Below are 18,608 nucleotides of genomic sequence, written 5' to 3'. Positions count from 1 at the left end.
GAACAAATTGAAACAGTTTATACGCACATTCTAGTAGAAAGATGTTCCCTGACAATAGGCTCCAGCATGAGTCTAAAAGCTCAATAGATTAAACCTCTGGTTTCAATGACCAACTCAGATTGGATTATCATGTCAAAATTTTCAACTTTCAATTTCCAAACATTAGGGATCCTCAAAAGTTGTGACATGCCTTGTGGATTGTAAAGTTATTTTGGTTATTTTAATATAATTTAGATGTGCTTGGTAAGTAACTATATAAATAACATAACTTTTTAACATTTTGTTTGTTTCATTCCTGTAACATTATCCAGGACATGTATATTTACCTTCATTTGTGAAACAATTTATGTTCAGATGTGAGATATCTGCAAATATCTCCTTAGCCTTCCTTCTGATCCACACAATATACAGGTCTTCTATGGAAGGCAATCTTAACTATCTGTTGGAATCTGTACCTGTCTTATTTAGTTGCTACACCAAACCAGACAGTTAAAGAAATACAAAAAAGATTCAATACTTCCTAAATAATTAATAATTAACTGAATAATTAACTTTAATAATGAAATTAATTTTCATTTTTATTGTTATAAAAAATATGTTCTACAAATGTAGAAATAACTGCAGGTAAACAGTTAGAAAAGATGTTCATTTGGGGGAGATAGCTTCACACATAACTTCACAGGAAACCTATAATTTTACTGATATGATGGAATTGGAAAAACCTGAACCAGGTAGAATAACCACAGAATATTGAAAATTTCAGGAGAAAGTAGATCCTTTCTGAGATATTTCAGACATCTTATGAAAATAAAGTCCCATCAGTGTCATACTATCATGCTTATATTACTGTACTTTTGGAGGCCAATAATGACATACTCAATGCAGAAATTATTTTCTAATATTATTTTAAATGTTGATGCTAAGATTTTATCAGATGCTTTGGCGGGGTTTCAGAAAGTTATCTCCAAATTTCAGAAAAATGTTATTATTACTTAAATTTCTAGCCACCCAACACACAGCAACCCTGGCAGTTAACAAATGATTAAAAACATGACAATGAAAAAAGAAGAAGAAACAAAAATGTGTAAAGTTGGCAGAGTGACAAACTGGATGGAATCGAAAGCAAACAACCTATGTTAAAAGAAGTTTCCAGTTATCCTCTCCAAAGGTTGGACAAAGAGCCAAGTCTTCAGGTCCTTCTAAACACCACCAGGGGTGGGGGAGGTGATCAAATCTTGGAATCTCATTCCACAGGACAGGTGCTGCAAAAAAGAAAGTCTACTTCATAGGTCCCGATAGATGTCTTTGCTTAATTGAAGGAACCAAGAGTGTATTAACCCTGACAGATTGGATTGGCCAGGCAGATACAATGGGAGACAACCAGGTCCTGTGCCACGTAGGGGTTTATAGGCAGCTTGAATTGCATTCAGAAACAAACTGGCCATCAGTGCAGCTTGGAAAGCAGAATTATTACATAGGCATATTGAGGTATGCTTATCCCTGCTCATGCTGCTGCATTCTAGACAAGCTGAAGCTTCTAGATGGTCTTCAAAAACAGGCCCATGTAGAATCCACTTCCATATTCAAGCCATGAGGTCACTCAAAGCATGAGTGACTGCCTGAAAGGTCCCCAATCTAGGAAAGAGCACAGGTGGCACACCATACACAACGAATAGAAGCTGTGAATCCAGGAAGACTCCCAAGTTGCATATCTCCCTTGAATAGGAAAGTGTCCATCCAAAGTGAATACACATTTCTGTTTTATGCAGATTATATTTGGGTATGTGCATTTTTTGTTTATTAACATTTTAAACCAAATTTGTAGAAATTGTATGTAATGGTAAATATTCTATGTACACAATTAATTGGAGTAAGTAAAATATCATGTCAATTGCTAAGAAGATTACTAAAGATGGAGAGATTGGGAGTGATTTATTGTCCAGAAATTATTAATTACCTGGATATTATTATCTTCAGGAAAATATTTGGTTTAGCTGATAAGAACATTTCAGAATCTATTATCCACATGAAAGAGGATATTAAGAGGTGAATAAGAATGCCTTTAAGCCTGTGGAGAAGAATTAATGCCATGAAACTGAATCATGACTGATTTTGATAGCAATGCCTATGTGGTTTCACTTAAATCTTTTAAACAGATTGATAAGTTAATAGTTAACATTTTATGGGAAAGATAAATACTATGATTTCTTTATTATAGTTATGCCTATCATATTTTGAGACTGGCTTTAATTTTCCAATTTAAACACTATTATTGTACTTACTATTAACTTCAGTTATGTTTTGGAATAGAAACAATATTGAAAATTTGCTATTGTGGATTCAGCTTGAGAGTTGTTACTCAGTATTCTTATAACCTTTCAATTGCTGGGCACTAATTATAGTAATAAATTTGTTATTTTTATAGCATGGTTAAACATATTGGGGCTTTATTGGGCAGAAAATGTAGATTTTATTTTTCTTCTCAGAAGAAAATTACATTTTGGAGTAACTTTTGTTAGATTGGTAATACATTTTTTCTGTAAATCATGGGGTCATAATGCAATCATTATCCTCAGTCTGCTATTAAGTAATGATACTTTAAAAACTTTTGAAATTCTACAACAGGAATGTATTTTATCTAGACTAAAATACCTTAATTTTAAAAAGTATCCATATTGTTTGGCCTTGTTGCCTTTCTGATCTCAGAAACACTGGACGTTTAAGGAGTGTTGGACATGCATTTATAGAATTTAAGCCAACAGTAATTATTCTCATATTTTAAAAAATCTAAACTTTTTCTTTTGAAAAATCCAAGCTATTTGGATATAGTAAATGGGAATATCCTACATTATCCAGTCAATCACTGCAGGCTTTAAAGAACAGATATATTTGTTATAGCTTAAAAATTTGGCTACATTCATCAAAATAAATGTTTTTACAGTCTATTGGATCCTCAGAATCTGTTTTTTAAAAGGTTGGTTCTGTTCCTTGTTGTGCTGAAGATGTCGTAAATTTAAAGGAAGTTGGAATAGATGTTAAAAACATGTCCACTTGTAATTTCAGAATATTTATTTGTACTACATGAACCAGTTCTTCAAAGGCAGCTATAGGTTATATAAATCAATTTTGTTAAATTACATCCCCCAAATCTGTAATTTTTCTGACTACGAAGAACTTTGTGCATGGAATATGGCAAACAAAAAAGATTATAATAATTTACATATAAATGCTACTTCAGGAGTATTCCCATATCTGTACTTTTGCCCCATATTTAGAAAAAGTAGTAAATTAGCTACTTCAGTGTTTTGCTTTCTGATTTTGATTCTTTACTTTAATGTAGGCTTCTTTTGTCACATCCTGGGGGTGGTGCTGTCCTTTTTCTTTTTTAAATGTATTTTAATTTGAACTTTTTTCTTTCATCTTTTTTAATGTATAGTACATTAGGCTAAAGTAAATAATCCAGTTTTATTGCTAGTCGTATATATTAGTTATTCAAATTCATTAGTAAAAATAAGAGTTAGTTGTAATTCTTTCTGAAATTCAAATAAAAAGTAAAATTAAAAAAATCATGATCTTTTCTGAGAAAACCTTTTAAGGCAAAATCTGATTTCTCGTCACTTAACATGGTAACCATGAAGTTACAGCTGAAGCACAGAAACTATCGTAGTTATAATCTTTCAGTCCAAATGTTAACGGGATTCCTAATTAGTTGTCTTGCCATGTTATGAGGAGCCTCTGCTGCTCAAACAGTCAACATTGAAATGGTAACTAGGTGGAGTTCCAGACCAGGCTAGCAGGCTCCTCCCTTTTGCGCTCTGGAGAAAATATCCAGTAAATTCATATAACCTGTCCACAAGATTATTGATGAAAATTTGATGTCTGATGGAATGATTTTGATGTTGGCCTCTTAAGATTATAGCCATCCTTTAGGATCAAGTATAATTTTGGTGTAACATACTACATACAATGTACCTAATACTAATAAACTATCCTTTTCATGTTGGATTTACTTTCTGACCACAAGTTGAAATGTGGATGTCAAGTCTGTCCCTCATGTTCATCAGCAATCTTCTAGTCCAACCCCTTGTTCGAGCAGGAGACTCTATATCATTTCAGACAAACGGTTATCCAGTCTTTTTGAAAACCTTCAATGATGGAGCACCCTCAACTTCTGAAGGAAAATTATTCCAATGGTTAATTTCTCTCACCATTGGGAAATTTCTCCTTAGTTCTATGTTGCTTCTCTCTTTGGTTAGTTTCCAACCATTGTTTCTTGTCTTGCCTGTTTGTGCTTGGGAAAATAGTTTGACCCCTTTATCTTTGTAAGAGCCCCTCAAATATTGGAACAGTGCTATCATATACCCCCTAGTCCCTTTCTCAATAGTCAGGTATGGAAATTTGGGTGTAAGTGGTTGGATATCAGTCCTCCCAGGTAAACTGTATAGGAAACACAATTACAAGAGCCAATTCTACTTTACTGTAAGACTACATTAAGAGAAACGTGGGTCTGAAGGTAGAAGCTTCCCACCATCACTTTTAGCCACATGATGAATTAGGGCAGGTCCTTCCTAAGTTTATTTCTCTGACTCTCTCTTGTCTGATAGTTTCCTAGGCAGCATCTATCCCCCTCATCCCCCATGTTCGTCCATATATACCACTAGCTGAATACCCGTGCTCCGCTACGAAACTATGTGATTGGGCTTGATAAATTGACACTTACAGCTTGAAAAGTAATGAATAGTTACCATCGACTTCTCCTCTCCCCTTCTCTCCCTCAGGCTTGCCCTACAGAAGCCTCCCCTATCCTGTCCCCTTCTCTCCCCCAGGCTTGCCCCACAGAAGCCCCACCTATCGTATCACCTTCTCTCCCTCAGGCTTGCCCCACAGAAGCCCTGCCTATCTTATCACCTTCTCTCCCTCAGGCTTGTTCCACAGAAGCCCCACCTATCCTATTACCTTGACTCCCTCAGGCTTGCCCCACAGAAGCCCTGCCTATCTTATCACCTTCTCTCCCTCAGGCTTGTTCCACAGAAGCCCCACCTATCCTATTACCTTGACTCCCTCAGGCTTGCCCCACAGAATCCTGCCCTCTCTCCTATCCCCTTCTTTCCATCAGTCTTTCCTCACAGAAACCTCTCCTATGTTATTTCCTTCTCTCCCTCAGGCTCCTCTCCAAACTCTCAGCCAGCAGGCCAGATGAATCACGTGCTGGCCACGCCCACATTCAAGTTTTCAGGTTGGGAGGGGGAGTAGAACGTCTAACTCCTTAGCATCAGAGCGTGTTAATAATAATATACAAAATACTAATGCTCTGATGGTCATTTTGAAAAATCCTTTGTTACCGAGCACCTAGAAGCCAAGAGGAACATATGTGTCAAATTTCAAGTTTGTGGGCTTTACGGTTCTGGAGATTTCATGATTCCTGTGTTAGAGTTTTCATGTTTATATATATAGATTGTATCAGAAAATGATTTTTTACTACCCTTTGCTACTGTTTATTATCATTGTATTTGCAAATGGTTGCTATTTGTTTTTGGGTTATATGCAGTTAGGTTGTGGTGAGCAATCTGTTAGTTTCGCTAAGTAACCATCATCATCATATCTGGACTTGGGCAGCTAATTTATCCATTCATGATGAACCTTTTACAGATTAGTCAGAAATCCATCTTATGCTTGTAGTTAGAGAAAATTTCTTTTTCTCAATATTTGGTCCTGTCTCACTTTCACCCACCAGTTTCACAAAAGAAACAGTCACTTTACTAAAGTAAATTTCTCTTTAGAAATCACCTTCCTTCTTCCTTGTTCAGAAGACTTTGATCTGCCTTTCCCATTGATTATATTACTTCCTCTTTCATCTTCTACTTGTCCTGCTTGTTTGGGGAGTCAGATTGTTATAGGGAATAAGTTGGACATAGGTAGCTAATTCTAAACTGAAACAAATGGATAGGAATAAGCCTCACAAGCAAACATTTGTTTACAAGAAGATTAAAAATGGGGAATATTTAATATATGTGTGTGAGCATATCACTTAAAAAACTGGAATTAGTGTTTCCTTCAAATAAACAAGAAGCATGTTGGAAAAGGGAGGAGGGAATATTTATTTAATGTACAAAAGTCACCTGAGATGAGCTGCTGTCAAAATCTAATAAAAAATACTTAGAACCCAATGTTTTTACAGTAAACTATTTTATATCAGATTACACTACAAATCAAGGCACATCACTAATAAATGCTACAGATTACAGAATATTGTAAATCATAGAAAACAATAAACTATTTAACATTCATAACTTTAAACATGAGACAATCAAATTAAAATCCATAAAAACAGATTTCTAGAAGAAAAAAGATTTAAATTTTCTAGTTTTTTGCATAAAGCAAAGCAGCAAGACATCAGTCTATACTTCTAGTTGTTTTTACTCTTGTTGATTTCTAGTCAACTTGTTATCCTAGTGAATTCCAACTGAGTTTCTTTTTAGATTGATAGATCCTTAAGATGATTGCAATATTCAGGGGAAGCTTCTTCTTCAAGAAAGAGCTTCAAGCAATTAAGGAATTTATATTTAAAGCAAGAACTTTGAATTTAATCTGGAAATATATGATATCTAGTGTACCAAGATATGACAGAACAGAAGTCACATGCTTCTGACAATAGATATCTAATGGAAGTCTGCTGAAATTTCCAAGTTTCCTTCAGGAGCATGCCCATTTGCAGCATGTAACAGAGGCTCTTTAGGAAGTAGCAAGTGCAAATGTGACGATTAAATCAGACTTTCTAGGGATGTATTTACCAAAATATGGAAAAAGACACACTTCACTACCACACTGACCTGAGCACTCAGTTGAAAAATTTAGTAGATCACAAACTGAACATGAACCAATGGTGTGATGCAGGTAAAAGAAAAAGAAGCCCCAGGCTATATTTACAAATGTATAGCATCAGGATGAAGATAAGTCTTAATGCTCTATTATGCATTGATCAGACTGCACATGGAATATTGCATCCAGTTATGGGCACTGACTGAGTAGTAATACCTAAGCACAGTACAACAATAATACAATTAACTACAACACAGTGAAACAAACATGTTATACCCAAGTATGTGTATTACAATTACATACTACAGGACTACCACAGTTTGCTCTGAAAAGTAAGAAATGGTGCAGCCTAGTAACAGGTGAAGAAAAGCAGGAGAGAAGAAATTTTCCCCAATGCCCATCTGGATGCTCCTCTGGCCATCCTTTAGGCGATTATGATCCTATTGTTTTCCAGGGTAGACCATAATTCTAAATCTGTCCCCTGCCCTCTGCCCCCCCGCCCCCCACAATGCACCACAGCAATCCTAGTATGTACATCTTTTGAATACAGCAAAATTTTGCTCTCACCATCACTCCCAAACAATTTCTTATATTATTTGCCTGACTCCTGCCTTGGAAATTCTCACCCTGGTTTCTGGTCATTATTTTGCAGTGTTTCCACTGGTTTTAGGACAGATATATTGATCACTGAAGCCCACGCTCCTCTACTATTCTCAAAGGCATTTTACATAGTCAAGTGACAAAACTGTTTAAATTGTATCCTCTCTTTAAGGCACAGTTACCATAGCGACCTCTTTGTAGAGTGGCAAAGCTTCTGAATTACATAATTGAAGAGGAGCTTCAAGAAGGATTTGGATCAGAGACAAAGTGGAGAGATATTCATCCTGCCTTAACTGAATTAAAAATTCTTCAAATTGCTCTATTATCCCAAGCTGGAAAACAATTATACTATTTATGCCTAATATAAGCTTCCTTCAAAAAGTGGCATGCACAATAATAACAAGTATTATTGAAAATGTGAGAACAGTAAAAATGACACATAAAACATTCTTAGGTCATTCTACTATTTCAGAATGGCTCAAAGGAAATATGTCTTGTTAAAAAAACTGGAAAAATAAATAAAAAGTGAAGTTCAACTACAGATTTAGGCATATGTGGCCTTGGTCAGCGGGATAAGAATCAGAAGAAATAATTTTCAGTTATCAACATAGGCCTTTCTGAATGAGATTATTTAAAGGATGGTGGATTAGTAGGCAAATGGAGCAAACCCGCTATTAAATTCTCAATTAACAAAGAGAGATAGTAGCTTGAGTGCCCTCATGTTTTCATAAAATCAGTGGAAATATACTGTACATACAAGAAATTTGTCCAGTATGCTTTTTCTACTATTTATAAAATTGAAATACTGTTTGAAATTCTGGTCATGTCCCTTCAGAGAAGAATATATTTATACTAAAGATGCAGAAAAGAAGAGAGAAAGATATTTTTTGCAATGTTAGAATCTGGTCCATTAGATAAAATTAGCATTATATTAATTAATGATCTATAGAATCTAATGTATAATAACTTAGCTGTTGGACGTGATAGCTGGATTAGTTGATCCGTGTAAGATAATTAAAATTAATAGTTATTCTGTTAAATTAAAGGAACCCCTGTATTTAAATACAAATATACCTTTATATTTAAATACCAAGCCTTTAAATTTAAATACTAAGCCTATGAGTTTCTGTTACTAGAATGAAAATTGTGATTTTTCCAAGAATCAAATGATTGGTTGCCTACGGGATTAAAGGCTCTCAATTTATTCCAATCTCCAAATCTGTGTCTCTCACATTTCTATAAATTAATCAAATTTGTTGATGAGTATTATTGATTGTGCACATTATATAAAGGTGTTCCCGATATAATTTAATTAAAGAGCTAAAAAGAGCTATAAAAATGACAGAAATAAAAATTACTAGGGTTATGACTTCACCTTATCCATTTTAATTTTTCTAGTCTTTTGAATTTTTTTTTTTTGCAAAACTTGATATTTGAGGTAACCATGACCTGAATGATTGAGAATCTCCATAGACAGAAATCACAAGTTGCAAAGTGGAATCATTGTTTTCTTTTCCAATTATAAAGATTTAATTGTTTAAGAAGTACTTATACTTCATTATGTATTGATAAAACCACATCTCAGTGTTTTCATTGTAACCATACAGTGTTTTGCTTAACTGAGATGCTATATGAATATTGTTTTCTGTCACAAGGTCCGTAACCAACAAGGCCCCCCTCATTAATGAGTTGATCTCTGAGGGGGAGCTAGACCTTGCAGGGATAACGGAAACCTGGTTGGGCCACGAGGGTGGTTTACCCCTCGTGGAAATGTGCCCACCAGGTTTCCGTGCATTCCATCAGCCTCGGGCCCTGGGTAAGGGTGGTGGGGTGGCGGTAGTTATACAGGAAGGTCTAGAGCCGAGGGAGTTCACTGTTCCTCAGCTATCCGGGTGTGAGTCCCTTGGTGTGAAATGGGGCCCACGGAGGCAGTTGGGTTTGCTGATTGTATACTTGGCTCCTCGCTATACATCAGCAGCCCTGCCCGAGCTCCTCGAGCTGATCTCGGAGACGGCGGTTGAGATCCCCAGGCTTATGGTCATGGGGGATTTCAACCTGCCGTCGACGGGAGCAGCGTCTGAGGTAGCTCGGGAGTTCATGGCTTCCATGACAGCCATGGGCCTGACCCAGTTAATTCAGGGCCCCACACACGAAGGAGGCCACACATTGGACCTTGTCTTTGTATCTGAGCAGTGGACGAGTGATCTGGGTAGAGGGGATTTTACTGTTACACCCCTGTCATGGTCAGATCACTCATGTCTCCGGCTTGACTTCCCTGGCGCTACCCCCCACCGCGAGGAGGCGGGACCAGACGGTCCACGCTGGTACCGCCCCAAGCGCCTGATGGAGCCGGATAGGTTCCAGACGGAGCTTGGGCCATTACCTGTAGCCCTGACCCGCGCTCGGTCGGAGGACCTAGCGGCCGCCTGGAATAGGGCGGCGGCTGGGGCCTTGGACCGGGTTGCGCCTTTGCGACCGCTCCTGCGGCAGCGACCCACCCGGGCTCCTTGGTATACCGAGGAGCTGAGGGTGATGAAGCGCCACAGGAGACGTCTAGAGAGCAGGTGGAGGTCCTCACGCTCAGAATCTGATCGAACACAGGTAAGATCCTACTTGCGGACCTACCTGGTGGCATTAAGGGCTGCCAAACGTAGATATTGCGCCACCCTTATTGCGTCCGCGGATAACCGCCCTGCTGCCCTGTTTAGGGTGACCCGCTCCCTCTTGTCACAGAGGACGCAGGGGGCACCCTTACAGGGCAGAGCAGAGGAATTTGGGGGAATATCTGCAGGACAAAGTCGCTCAGATCCGGAGCGGATGGGCCCCACTCAGTGGACCAGACGAGCCGCCAACAGCGAGTCTTGTGAGACCATCCTGGGAGGAGTTTGATTCTGTTGCCCCCAAGGATTTAGATAGGTTGCGTGGACGGCTGCGACCCACCACATGTTTAATGGACCCGTGTCCCTCCTGGTTGGTACTGGCATCTTGGGAGGTGACACGAGGCTGGCTTCTGGGCCTGGTGAATGCCTCATTGGGTGAGGGATCCTTACCAACCGCCTTGAAAGAGGCGGTGGTGAGGCCCTTACTTAAGAGGCCCTCACTCGACCCAATGGAGCTAGCTAACTATCGTCCAGTCTCCAACCTTCCGTTTCTAGCGAAGGTTGTTGAGAATGTGGTGGCCCAGCAGTTTCCACGACACCTTGACGAATCCGAGTATCTAGACTCATGCCAGTCCGGCTTCCGACCTGGGCACAGCACAGAGACAGCCTTGGTCGCGTTGGTTGATGATCTCTGGAGGGCCAGAGATAGAGGTTGTTCCTCTATCCTGGTCCTATTAGACCTCTCGGCGGCTTTTGATACCATCGACCATGGTATCCTATTGCGCCGGTTGGAGGGGATGGGAGTCGGAGGTACCGTTTTGCGGTGGTTCGGCTCCTACCTCTCCGACCGGAGGCAATGTGTGTTGACAGGGGGACAGAGGTCGACCCCGAGGCCACTCACTTGTGGGGTGCCACAGGGGTCGGTCCTCTCGCCTCTCCTGTTCAACACATATGTGAAGCCGCTGGGTGAGATCATCCGTGGTTTTGGGGTTGAGTATCACCTCTACACTGATGATACTCAGCTGTATATTTCAACTCCAAACCACCCCAACGAGGCTGTCGAAGTGATGTCCCGGTGTTTGGAGGCCGTCGGGGTCTGGATGGGGGACAACAGACTTAAACTCAACCCCTCCAAGACTGAGTGGCTGTGGCTACCGGCACCTCGGTTCAGCCAGCTGATTCCATCGCTGGCCATAGGGGGCGAGCAATTGCCCCCTGTGGAACGGGCGCGCAATTTGGGCATCCTCCTTGATGCCCGGCTGTCAATGGATGACCATGTGGCGGCCGTGGCAAGGGGGGCGTTCCACCAGGTTCGCCTGGTGCGCCAATTGCGCCCCCTACTGGACTGGGATGCCCTACGCACGGTCACTCATGCGCTGGTGACATCCCGCCTGGATTACTGCAACGCTCTCTACATGGGGCTGCCCTTGGGACGCGCCCGGAGACTGCAGTTAGTTCAGAATGCAGCCGCGCGGGCTGTGATGGGGAGTACGAGGTACTCCCACGTAACACCTCTCCTGCGCGAGCTGCATTGGCTACCTGTGGTTTTCCGGGTGCGTTTCAAGGTGCTGATTACCATCTTTAAAGCGCTCCATGGCACGGGACCTAGTTACTTGCGGGATCGCATCCTCCCACATACATCCCTGCGGCCAATACGCTCACACAGGGAGGGACTTCTCCTGGTGCCATCCACTGGACAATGCCGGCGGGCGACACCGAGGAGTAGGGCCTTCTCTGTGATGGGCCCAACCCTCTGGAATGACCTCCCCCCCGACATTAGAACCACTTCTGACCTCCGCTCCTTCCGGCAAAAACTGAAGACTCACCTGTTCCGATTAGCAGGCCTGGCATAATTCAACTGTCCCTCCTGGCAAACGTACTATATCTGGTTATTTTAGGGGTTTTTTAATTTACTGTATTTGTTTTTAGGGGTTTGAATTTATTTTATATCTGCTTTGTACAGTTCTTTTAACGGCATTTTAACCTCCTCCATGTCAACTGTCAACTGTACATATTTAATTTTATTGTATCTTGTTATATTTTGTATGAACTGTACACCGCCCCGAGTCCCTTTCGGGAGAGGGGGCGGTCTAGAAGCATTAAATTAAATTAAATTAAATTAAATTAAAAATTAAATAGCCACCAATACTTGAGTTCAACTGAAAGGAAACTATCTTTTTGCAAACAAAAATGTGTGCATTGGGACAATGTGTTCAACTATCAACCTTGAGTGTAGCTTTGTCTATGAAAAAGAATGAAAATGGAAAAGAAAGCAGGGAAAGTCTCCGTGATGCATTTCCTAGTTTGTAATTTTGGGGCAGAATGACTTTCATCTCCCTAAAAAATTGCCCTTGGCACTAGAAATGATCATGTATGTTTTTCTTCATGCTTCTTAATGGTATCACAGTACGTTTTCTGTTTGTCCAATACAGGAATATGGATATGGAAACTTTTGGACCGCTCAAGCCATGGGCTTCTGCTCCTATTCTTTGTACTAGGATTAGATTTATATACAGTATACAGTATTGTTTTTGAACTTAGTCCATTCTCATAATGATCTTTTGCAATACAAACGAAAAGCTAATCCTTTTGGGGAGAATGCAATTCTGAACACAAGGAAGGAAGAAAAATTGGATTAAACAATATGTTTGTGTGCCAATTTTTTATCCTCTTGATGGTCTATTCCGAGCAAACTAAGAATATATCTTCCCTTTCTGAAATAACTTTCAGAATAATGAGCCAATGATAACTTTGGCTCATTGTTCCTGAATCTAGCTCCTTTTTAAAAAGACAATAAAAAGACACGTGGCATATTATAAGTCTAATCTACTCTTAGACTACTATAGCAATAATGGAGCCATTGCATTAGATGCTTGAACATCCCCAGAGTGATATATGCAAAGCCATAAATATCCTATATTCAATATTTGTCTGACCTTATGTTCACCATAGATTCTCTGAACAGTTTTCAGAAATTTCCACAAGTTCAGGACAGTAAGGTCCAACCTAATTTCTAGAAATTTCCACAAGTTCAGGACAGTAAGGTCCAACCTAATTTCTAGAAATTTCCACAAGTTCAGGACAGTAAGGTCCAACCTAATTTCTAGAAATTTCCACAAGTTCAGGACAGTAAGGTCCAACTTAATTTCTATCAGGAAAAATTATTAAATAAAATAAGTGGTACTACTACAAACTTCCATTCAATCCTGTAATACCTACAAGAACAAATAACACATGCCTTGATTGAATGCTAACTAAAGGTCCAGATAAACTACTTACTCTATCTTATTCCATAATTGCCCCGAAACCACAGTTTTATGAATCTTCTCCCCAGAAGGAAGGGTTAAAGAAAATACTGTATGTAAGACTGTCAGGGTCTAGGGATGGCTTATTGAGAAGGGATCATACAATTCCTTTCAAATCTGTAGGTATCACCCTATTCCAAACTGAAGCATTAAAATAAATCTGGAGCCAAATTATCATGCAATCCGATACCTTGAAGAAGCACAGAGAGCACGGATCCAAGTTATAAGTAACTGAAGAAATACCAGACAATCCACAGGCCAAAACAATTCTAGGTAACATGGTAAAATGTTATCCTAGTTATGAATACCACTCATACCTGAATACTACTCATGAATCAAGAGTTTGATAACCAGCTAAGAGTTCTGTTTGATGCCTCCTTTCCCCAAAATAATTGAAACTTCTAAAGAAAGCTGACGGTATTGGCAGATTGGCTACACAATAATACAGAAGTGATTGTGCTTCTTTATACCATAGTGATAACCTGAAATGTGCGTGCACTTGTAGTCTTCATTGCTTTCTAGACATTGTTTCTGCCACTTCATCTCCTGAGGCTCTTCAATAAATCAATAACCCATCCAGGATTGGCATACAGAGAGAGCCACATAGGGGATCTGACAGCAGCAATCAAAGGAACCATTCCAAAGAACATCAGGAATCCATCAGGAATCATGAGACATCTGGGGCAGATCATTCTAATTGGTATACATGTCCTGTGGCGGTCATGGATCACACTCATTAGGATCAGAAAGTGATCTCAATCATAGCAAAGTATTAGCCATAAGGCTTTCCAGACCACAATGCAAATGCTTCCAAGCCAAGGTAAAATTCATTGTATGTCTACCTACAAGTGGGCCCCCAAAATTAAATGGACTTGTTTAGGGTAGACTAAATAGAGAATATTGTTCTGTTAAGCACTGTCTAGGTCTTGATGCAATGTTGTTATCCATATATGTAACTCTGACACTTTCTGAGTTCAAATATTGTTCTAGGCAGGTATCTTATACTACTTTGTTTGAGTATCTATAAAAGCTACAGTATAATAGATTTTAACAATGAAAAAAATCATGCCAATTCACTTATTCTTTATGAAATTATGAGGTATTTTTATTGCCAGAATATGTCTTGGTATTCATATAAATAGGACATTAAATATTATGTTGTTAAAATTGTTGCTACCATCTGTGTCCTTTCTCCTACTGTATACTAAAATTTTATTTTAAAAGATCCGGGAGTGTTCCTTCTGCCATATGATAACCTTGCTGCAGAAACTACACTGGCTAACTATATGTTTCGCATGTAAGTCATGAGTTTCTGGTTATTACCTCTAAAACCATATATATTACTCAGGGCCTGGACACCACCCATCTAATATAGTTTTATCCACCCAACCCAAAGAAGCAGACAATCCCCAGTGATTGCAAAGTGTGACAGAAGAGTGGTGGTGGGGAGGGCAAGACTGGATACTCTGTCAGAGGTCTCCTCTTCTAGCGGAGCTTCCTCCTGAAGCAAGGGTAGTTCTAGCAAAACAATACAGTAAGACTAATTTTAAACAGACATGAGGTTGTGTTGCTTAGGTAACAGGAAAACAAATAAGCACAGAATGTATTTCTAAGAAAACAACAGCTGAAATCCATATTTAAAAATAACATAAATATTAAAATGATATTGCTTGTCTTGGTATAACATTAGAATGGTCATATCAATAAATACGGTAACTGGTTTAATATCCCATTGATGAGAACAGTCTGAATAAATCAATGAATAGTGCAGTTTCAGTGACGTCTATTCAGAATTAAGTCTCATATTCAATGGGGTTGGTGGACACAGAATCTTATACAAGCTTACTTGGCACTAAATCACATTTAACATAGACCTGATTTTCATGTATAAAACTATAATGCACAAAATTTTGTGAATGGAAGTTAATGCCAAAAAACTACATTTACTGTGGTCAAAGTGATCTTTGTTACTTATATAGCTCTTCTTTGGTGTATGTGTCCATACATGTGTAAAATTCCTTAAGATTTGATCTTACATTTTTCAGTATGTCAACATAAAGGAATTAACTGTTTATAACTAAAAAAGGTATAAATAATTTAACATCAGTTGATAGGCAGTGAAGGATATTGCTTTGTCTTCCGAAAAAAAGTATAACTGCTAAAATATACATTTAACTTCAGTTTAGACAGTTGTCATTTTCAATTTATTAATAATATAATATTCCACCTGTATCTCTTCTAATAAATCATAAATGTGCTATTCATCATGAACCTGGTTATAAAACAAAGGTTTGAAAACAACTTATGCACATATACATCCTGAATAACTTTCGACATCTAATGCTTCTTTATAAAATATCTTACATAAATGGGCAATCTCTACAGATACTGAAAGACAAAGACTCTCACTCTCAGCCCATTCATGACTTTCCATGGAGTCTAATCAATCACTATTCTAGATTAACAATAGTGTTTATATTCTCTTATAAACTGTATTTTATGTCTCCTCGAGTACATATTAGTAATTTTACCACATGGATACTTGTCTACTTAAGAACTACATCCCACTGGAACTTTGATTGCTCCACTGTGATGCTTATTTCAATATATATTAACTGATTTCAATTTTCATGGCTATGGAAGCTTGAATAAAAGGTACAGTACCCTAATCCAGGTAGTGCTACCATAAGATTTGAATAGGGTTAATCTGCTTTAAATGTTAAAAAAAATTAGTCAACAAAGCAGAAACAGTAATGTAATAAAAAAGTCCCATTTAACCATTTTAAAAAGATAATATTTTGAAACCTTCTACACATATAACTGCACAATTCGATGTCATATAATATACCTAAGCTTTCTATGTATGCATAATAACAATACTGCAGAAAAATTGGAAGACAGTGCAATCTATTCTGATTCTAAGCAACAGATGTGGTACTATTACATCTGTATTGGATTCACACACACACACACACACATGCACGCACAATTGTAAAAAACTATCTTGCAATATTTGTTTAAAAATTTAAGTATTTTTATTTATAGTTTTAGATTAATATTTTGGAACTGTATTTTTAGATAACCAATGTTATCTTTTGCTGATATTTATGTTTATAGGAAGCTCTCATGGGTTTGAAATATATATATTACATGTGAAAGACACCGGTCATGTTCATGTCTGTTAACTCTTTAACAGTAAAATAGTTTTAGGTTAATATTTAAAGAAACAGCCATTTATTTCCAAACATTGGGAAAATTGCTAATTTGAAAGCTCAAAATTCAGCACTTCTTTGTTAGAACATGCAGAATTTAAGCTGGAATTATGAAAAAAAAACCATTTAATCTTAATAAATAGCAAACCTTTGTAATAATATTTGATCTGTTTCCTACAGTGATATTTGCTGTCATCACTGTAAGGATTATTATTTTTGCCAGAGAATAGACAAGAAGAACTATTCCTTCATTTTCATGTAAAAATGCTTGGATATTACCTATTGTATGAAGCAAAGAGAATGTCCTTTGCTCATACAGATAACAGATAGAATTTTGTAAATTGTATATTTTAAACACTGCAGATCATAAAACAGACTCAATTCTGTACAGACTCTTGAGAAGCAAAGAGTCACTTACCACCATAAGCTATAAACAGAGAAAAGAGCACTTACCATAAACTGTACATTGTCAAATCCATTGGCCAGCAAGTGGTTTTCATACTGAGGTAGCCCAATATTTTCCAACCATTGTCCCACAGTCTGGACAGGGCATCTGGGTGCTGAAAGAGTTTGAGAAGGGAGGCGTTTAAGCAATGAATATCCATCCACAGGATAATAGCGATGGTCCTGGGCTGAGAGGTGGCATTGCCACATTGTGTTCCGGGCAAAATTGGTATCAAAGGAACCCGCCAGCTTGTCCAATTAATGCTTCCAGTAAATTCAAAAGTCAGAAGTAGCACATAGTTTCCGGGGCACGCTATAGAGTAGGAACTGCTCCTAACTGAACATTTCATCTGCATTAATCTGTACTACAGACCGGTACGTCATACAGTGGGGGGGAAACATATCAAGCTGTCAGCTAAGCTGTTTTCCGTTATATGTGATTGTTGAAATACTCCACAATGAGCAACGATCTGCTAGCAGCAAGGAATCTTTCATGACGTGCTCCCACACTCATCAGTATGCAGCTCTATGCTCCTTGCTCCCCCTTGCTTGCCTGCCTTTATTACCCAGCCTAGGCTCTACCTCACATTTTCAATAATAGCTATCAGAAAAGGCAAGAACATTTTTTGTCTGCAAGCTTTAAGCTTGCTGCTGCTGCGGTTTCCACCTACACACCCATCCAAGCATCAACCCTGAATGATGGGAGCAGTCAAAACAAATGCAGAAAATAGCGGGTCATCAAAGGAAAGCTAACATGCTAAAATCTGAATAGAACCTTTGTCTGTTATGCATTAGAGAGATTTGCTTGTTGTAAATTGTTCATGTATCAAAGGAGATCAGGCATTGCAAAGCATGAACTGGGGTCTGTGTCACAGTTTGCTATTTGCTTTTTTTTTTTTTTAAGCTGCACTGAGGTTTGTTCTGCTCACAATATATCCTAAACCGTTGTTCCTATTATTAATCGTTCATCCAATTATGAAAAACTCGTTACATTTTTTTTCTAAAAATTGGAAATAATCTAAATTGTAGAATATCTTTAACATTTCAAATAAGTATTTCTTCATCTCTCTGATTTTTCAACTATAGTGCACAACCAGAAAATAAAATACCATCTGCTAAAATTCAGCCATTCATGTTTTGGAGAAAGAGAGATGCACATACACACACATGCACACACACAAAGACACACACATTGTTCTTAAAACAGGAATTGAACATGACTGAAAGGATGCCATGGGAATATTATAATTTTAAAAAATAACATCTAACATTTCTAAATTTACATGTTTGGCAATCCAGAAAGGAAAGTATAGAAGGGTATTTCAAATGTCACCCTAAATATATATATATAAGAGAAATTATTTTTCATAACAAAAGATCCATCCATTAGTAGATAAACATGCTTTTCTTTGTTCAGAGTAGTTTGAATCAGTTCAAGCCTATTACATGGCAGACACACACTGCAAATCGGTGCACACAATCCCACAACCAAAATCTGTATACCAGTTACATATGTAAAAATTAGAAATACAAGAAATGCTACTAAGAATGAAAGAAAGGCTCTTGGCTACTTCTGTATATCATATTCAAATCTTGCAACCTTGCTGTTATTGAATCTATTGATGTCT

General features: G+C 38.3%; 1 protein-coding gene across 11 annotated transcripts in view; it reads right to left on the bottom strand.

Moving 5' to 3' along the window:
• ANKS1B (ankyrin repeat and sterile alpha motif domain containing 1B) overlaps positions 1–18,608 on the bottom strand; it is a 300,024-nt gene that overhangs the window by 147,886 nt on the left and 133,530 nt on the right. For 10 of the 11 annotated variants that reach the window (XM_081958819.1, XM_081958822.1, XM_081958824.1 and 7 more), the window contains exon 15: positions 16,990–17,096. In XM_081958819.1, the coding sequence (XP_081814945.1) occupies positions 16,990–17,096 (107 nt within the window). Of the gene's footprint in view, positions 1–16,989; positions 17,390–18,608 lie in introns of those variants that run through there. The other variant, XM_081958821.1, reaches the window with a different exon arrangement.

This window comes from Natrix helvetica (assembly GCF_964273705.1).
Source record: "Natrix helvetica genome assembly, chromosome: 6".
Taxonomy (NCBI): domain Eukaryota; kingdom Metazoa; phylum Chordata; class Lepidosauria; order Squamata; family Natricidae; genus Natrix; species Natrix helvetica.
Note: the sequence above shows the minus strand (reverse complement) of the source record. Positions and strands in the feature narration are given on the sequence as shown.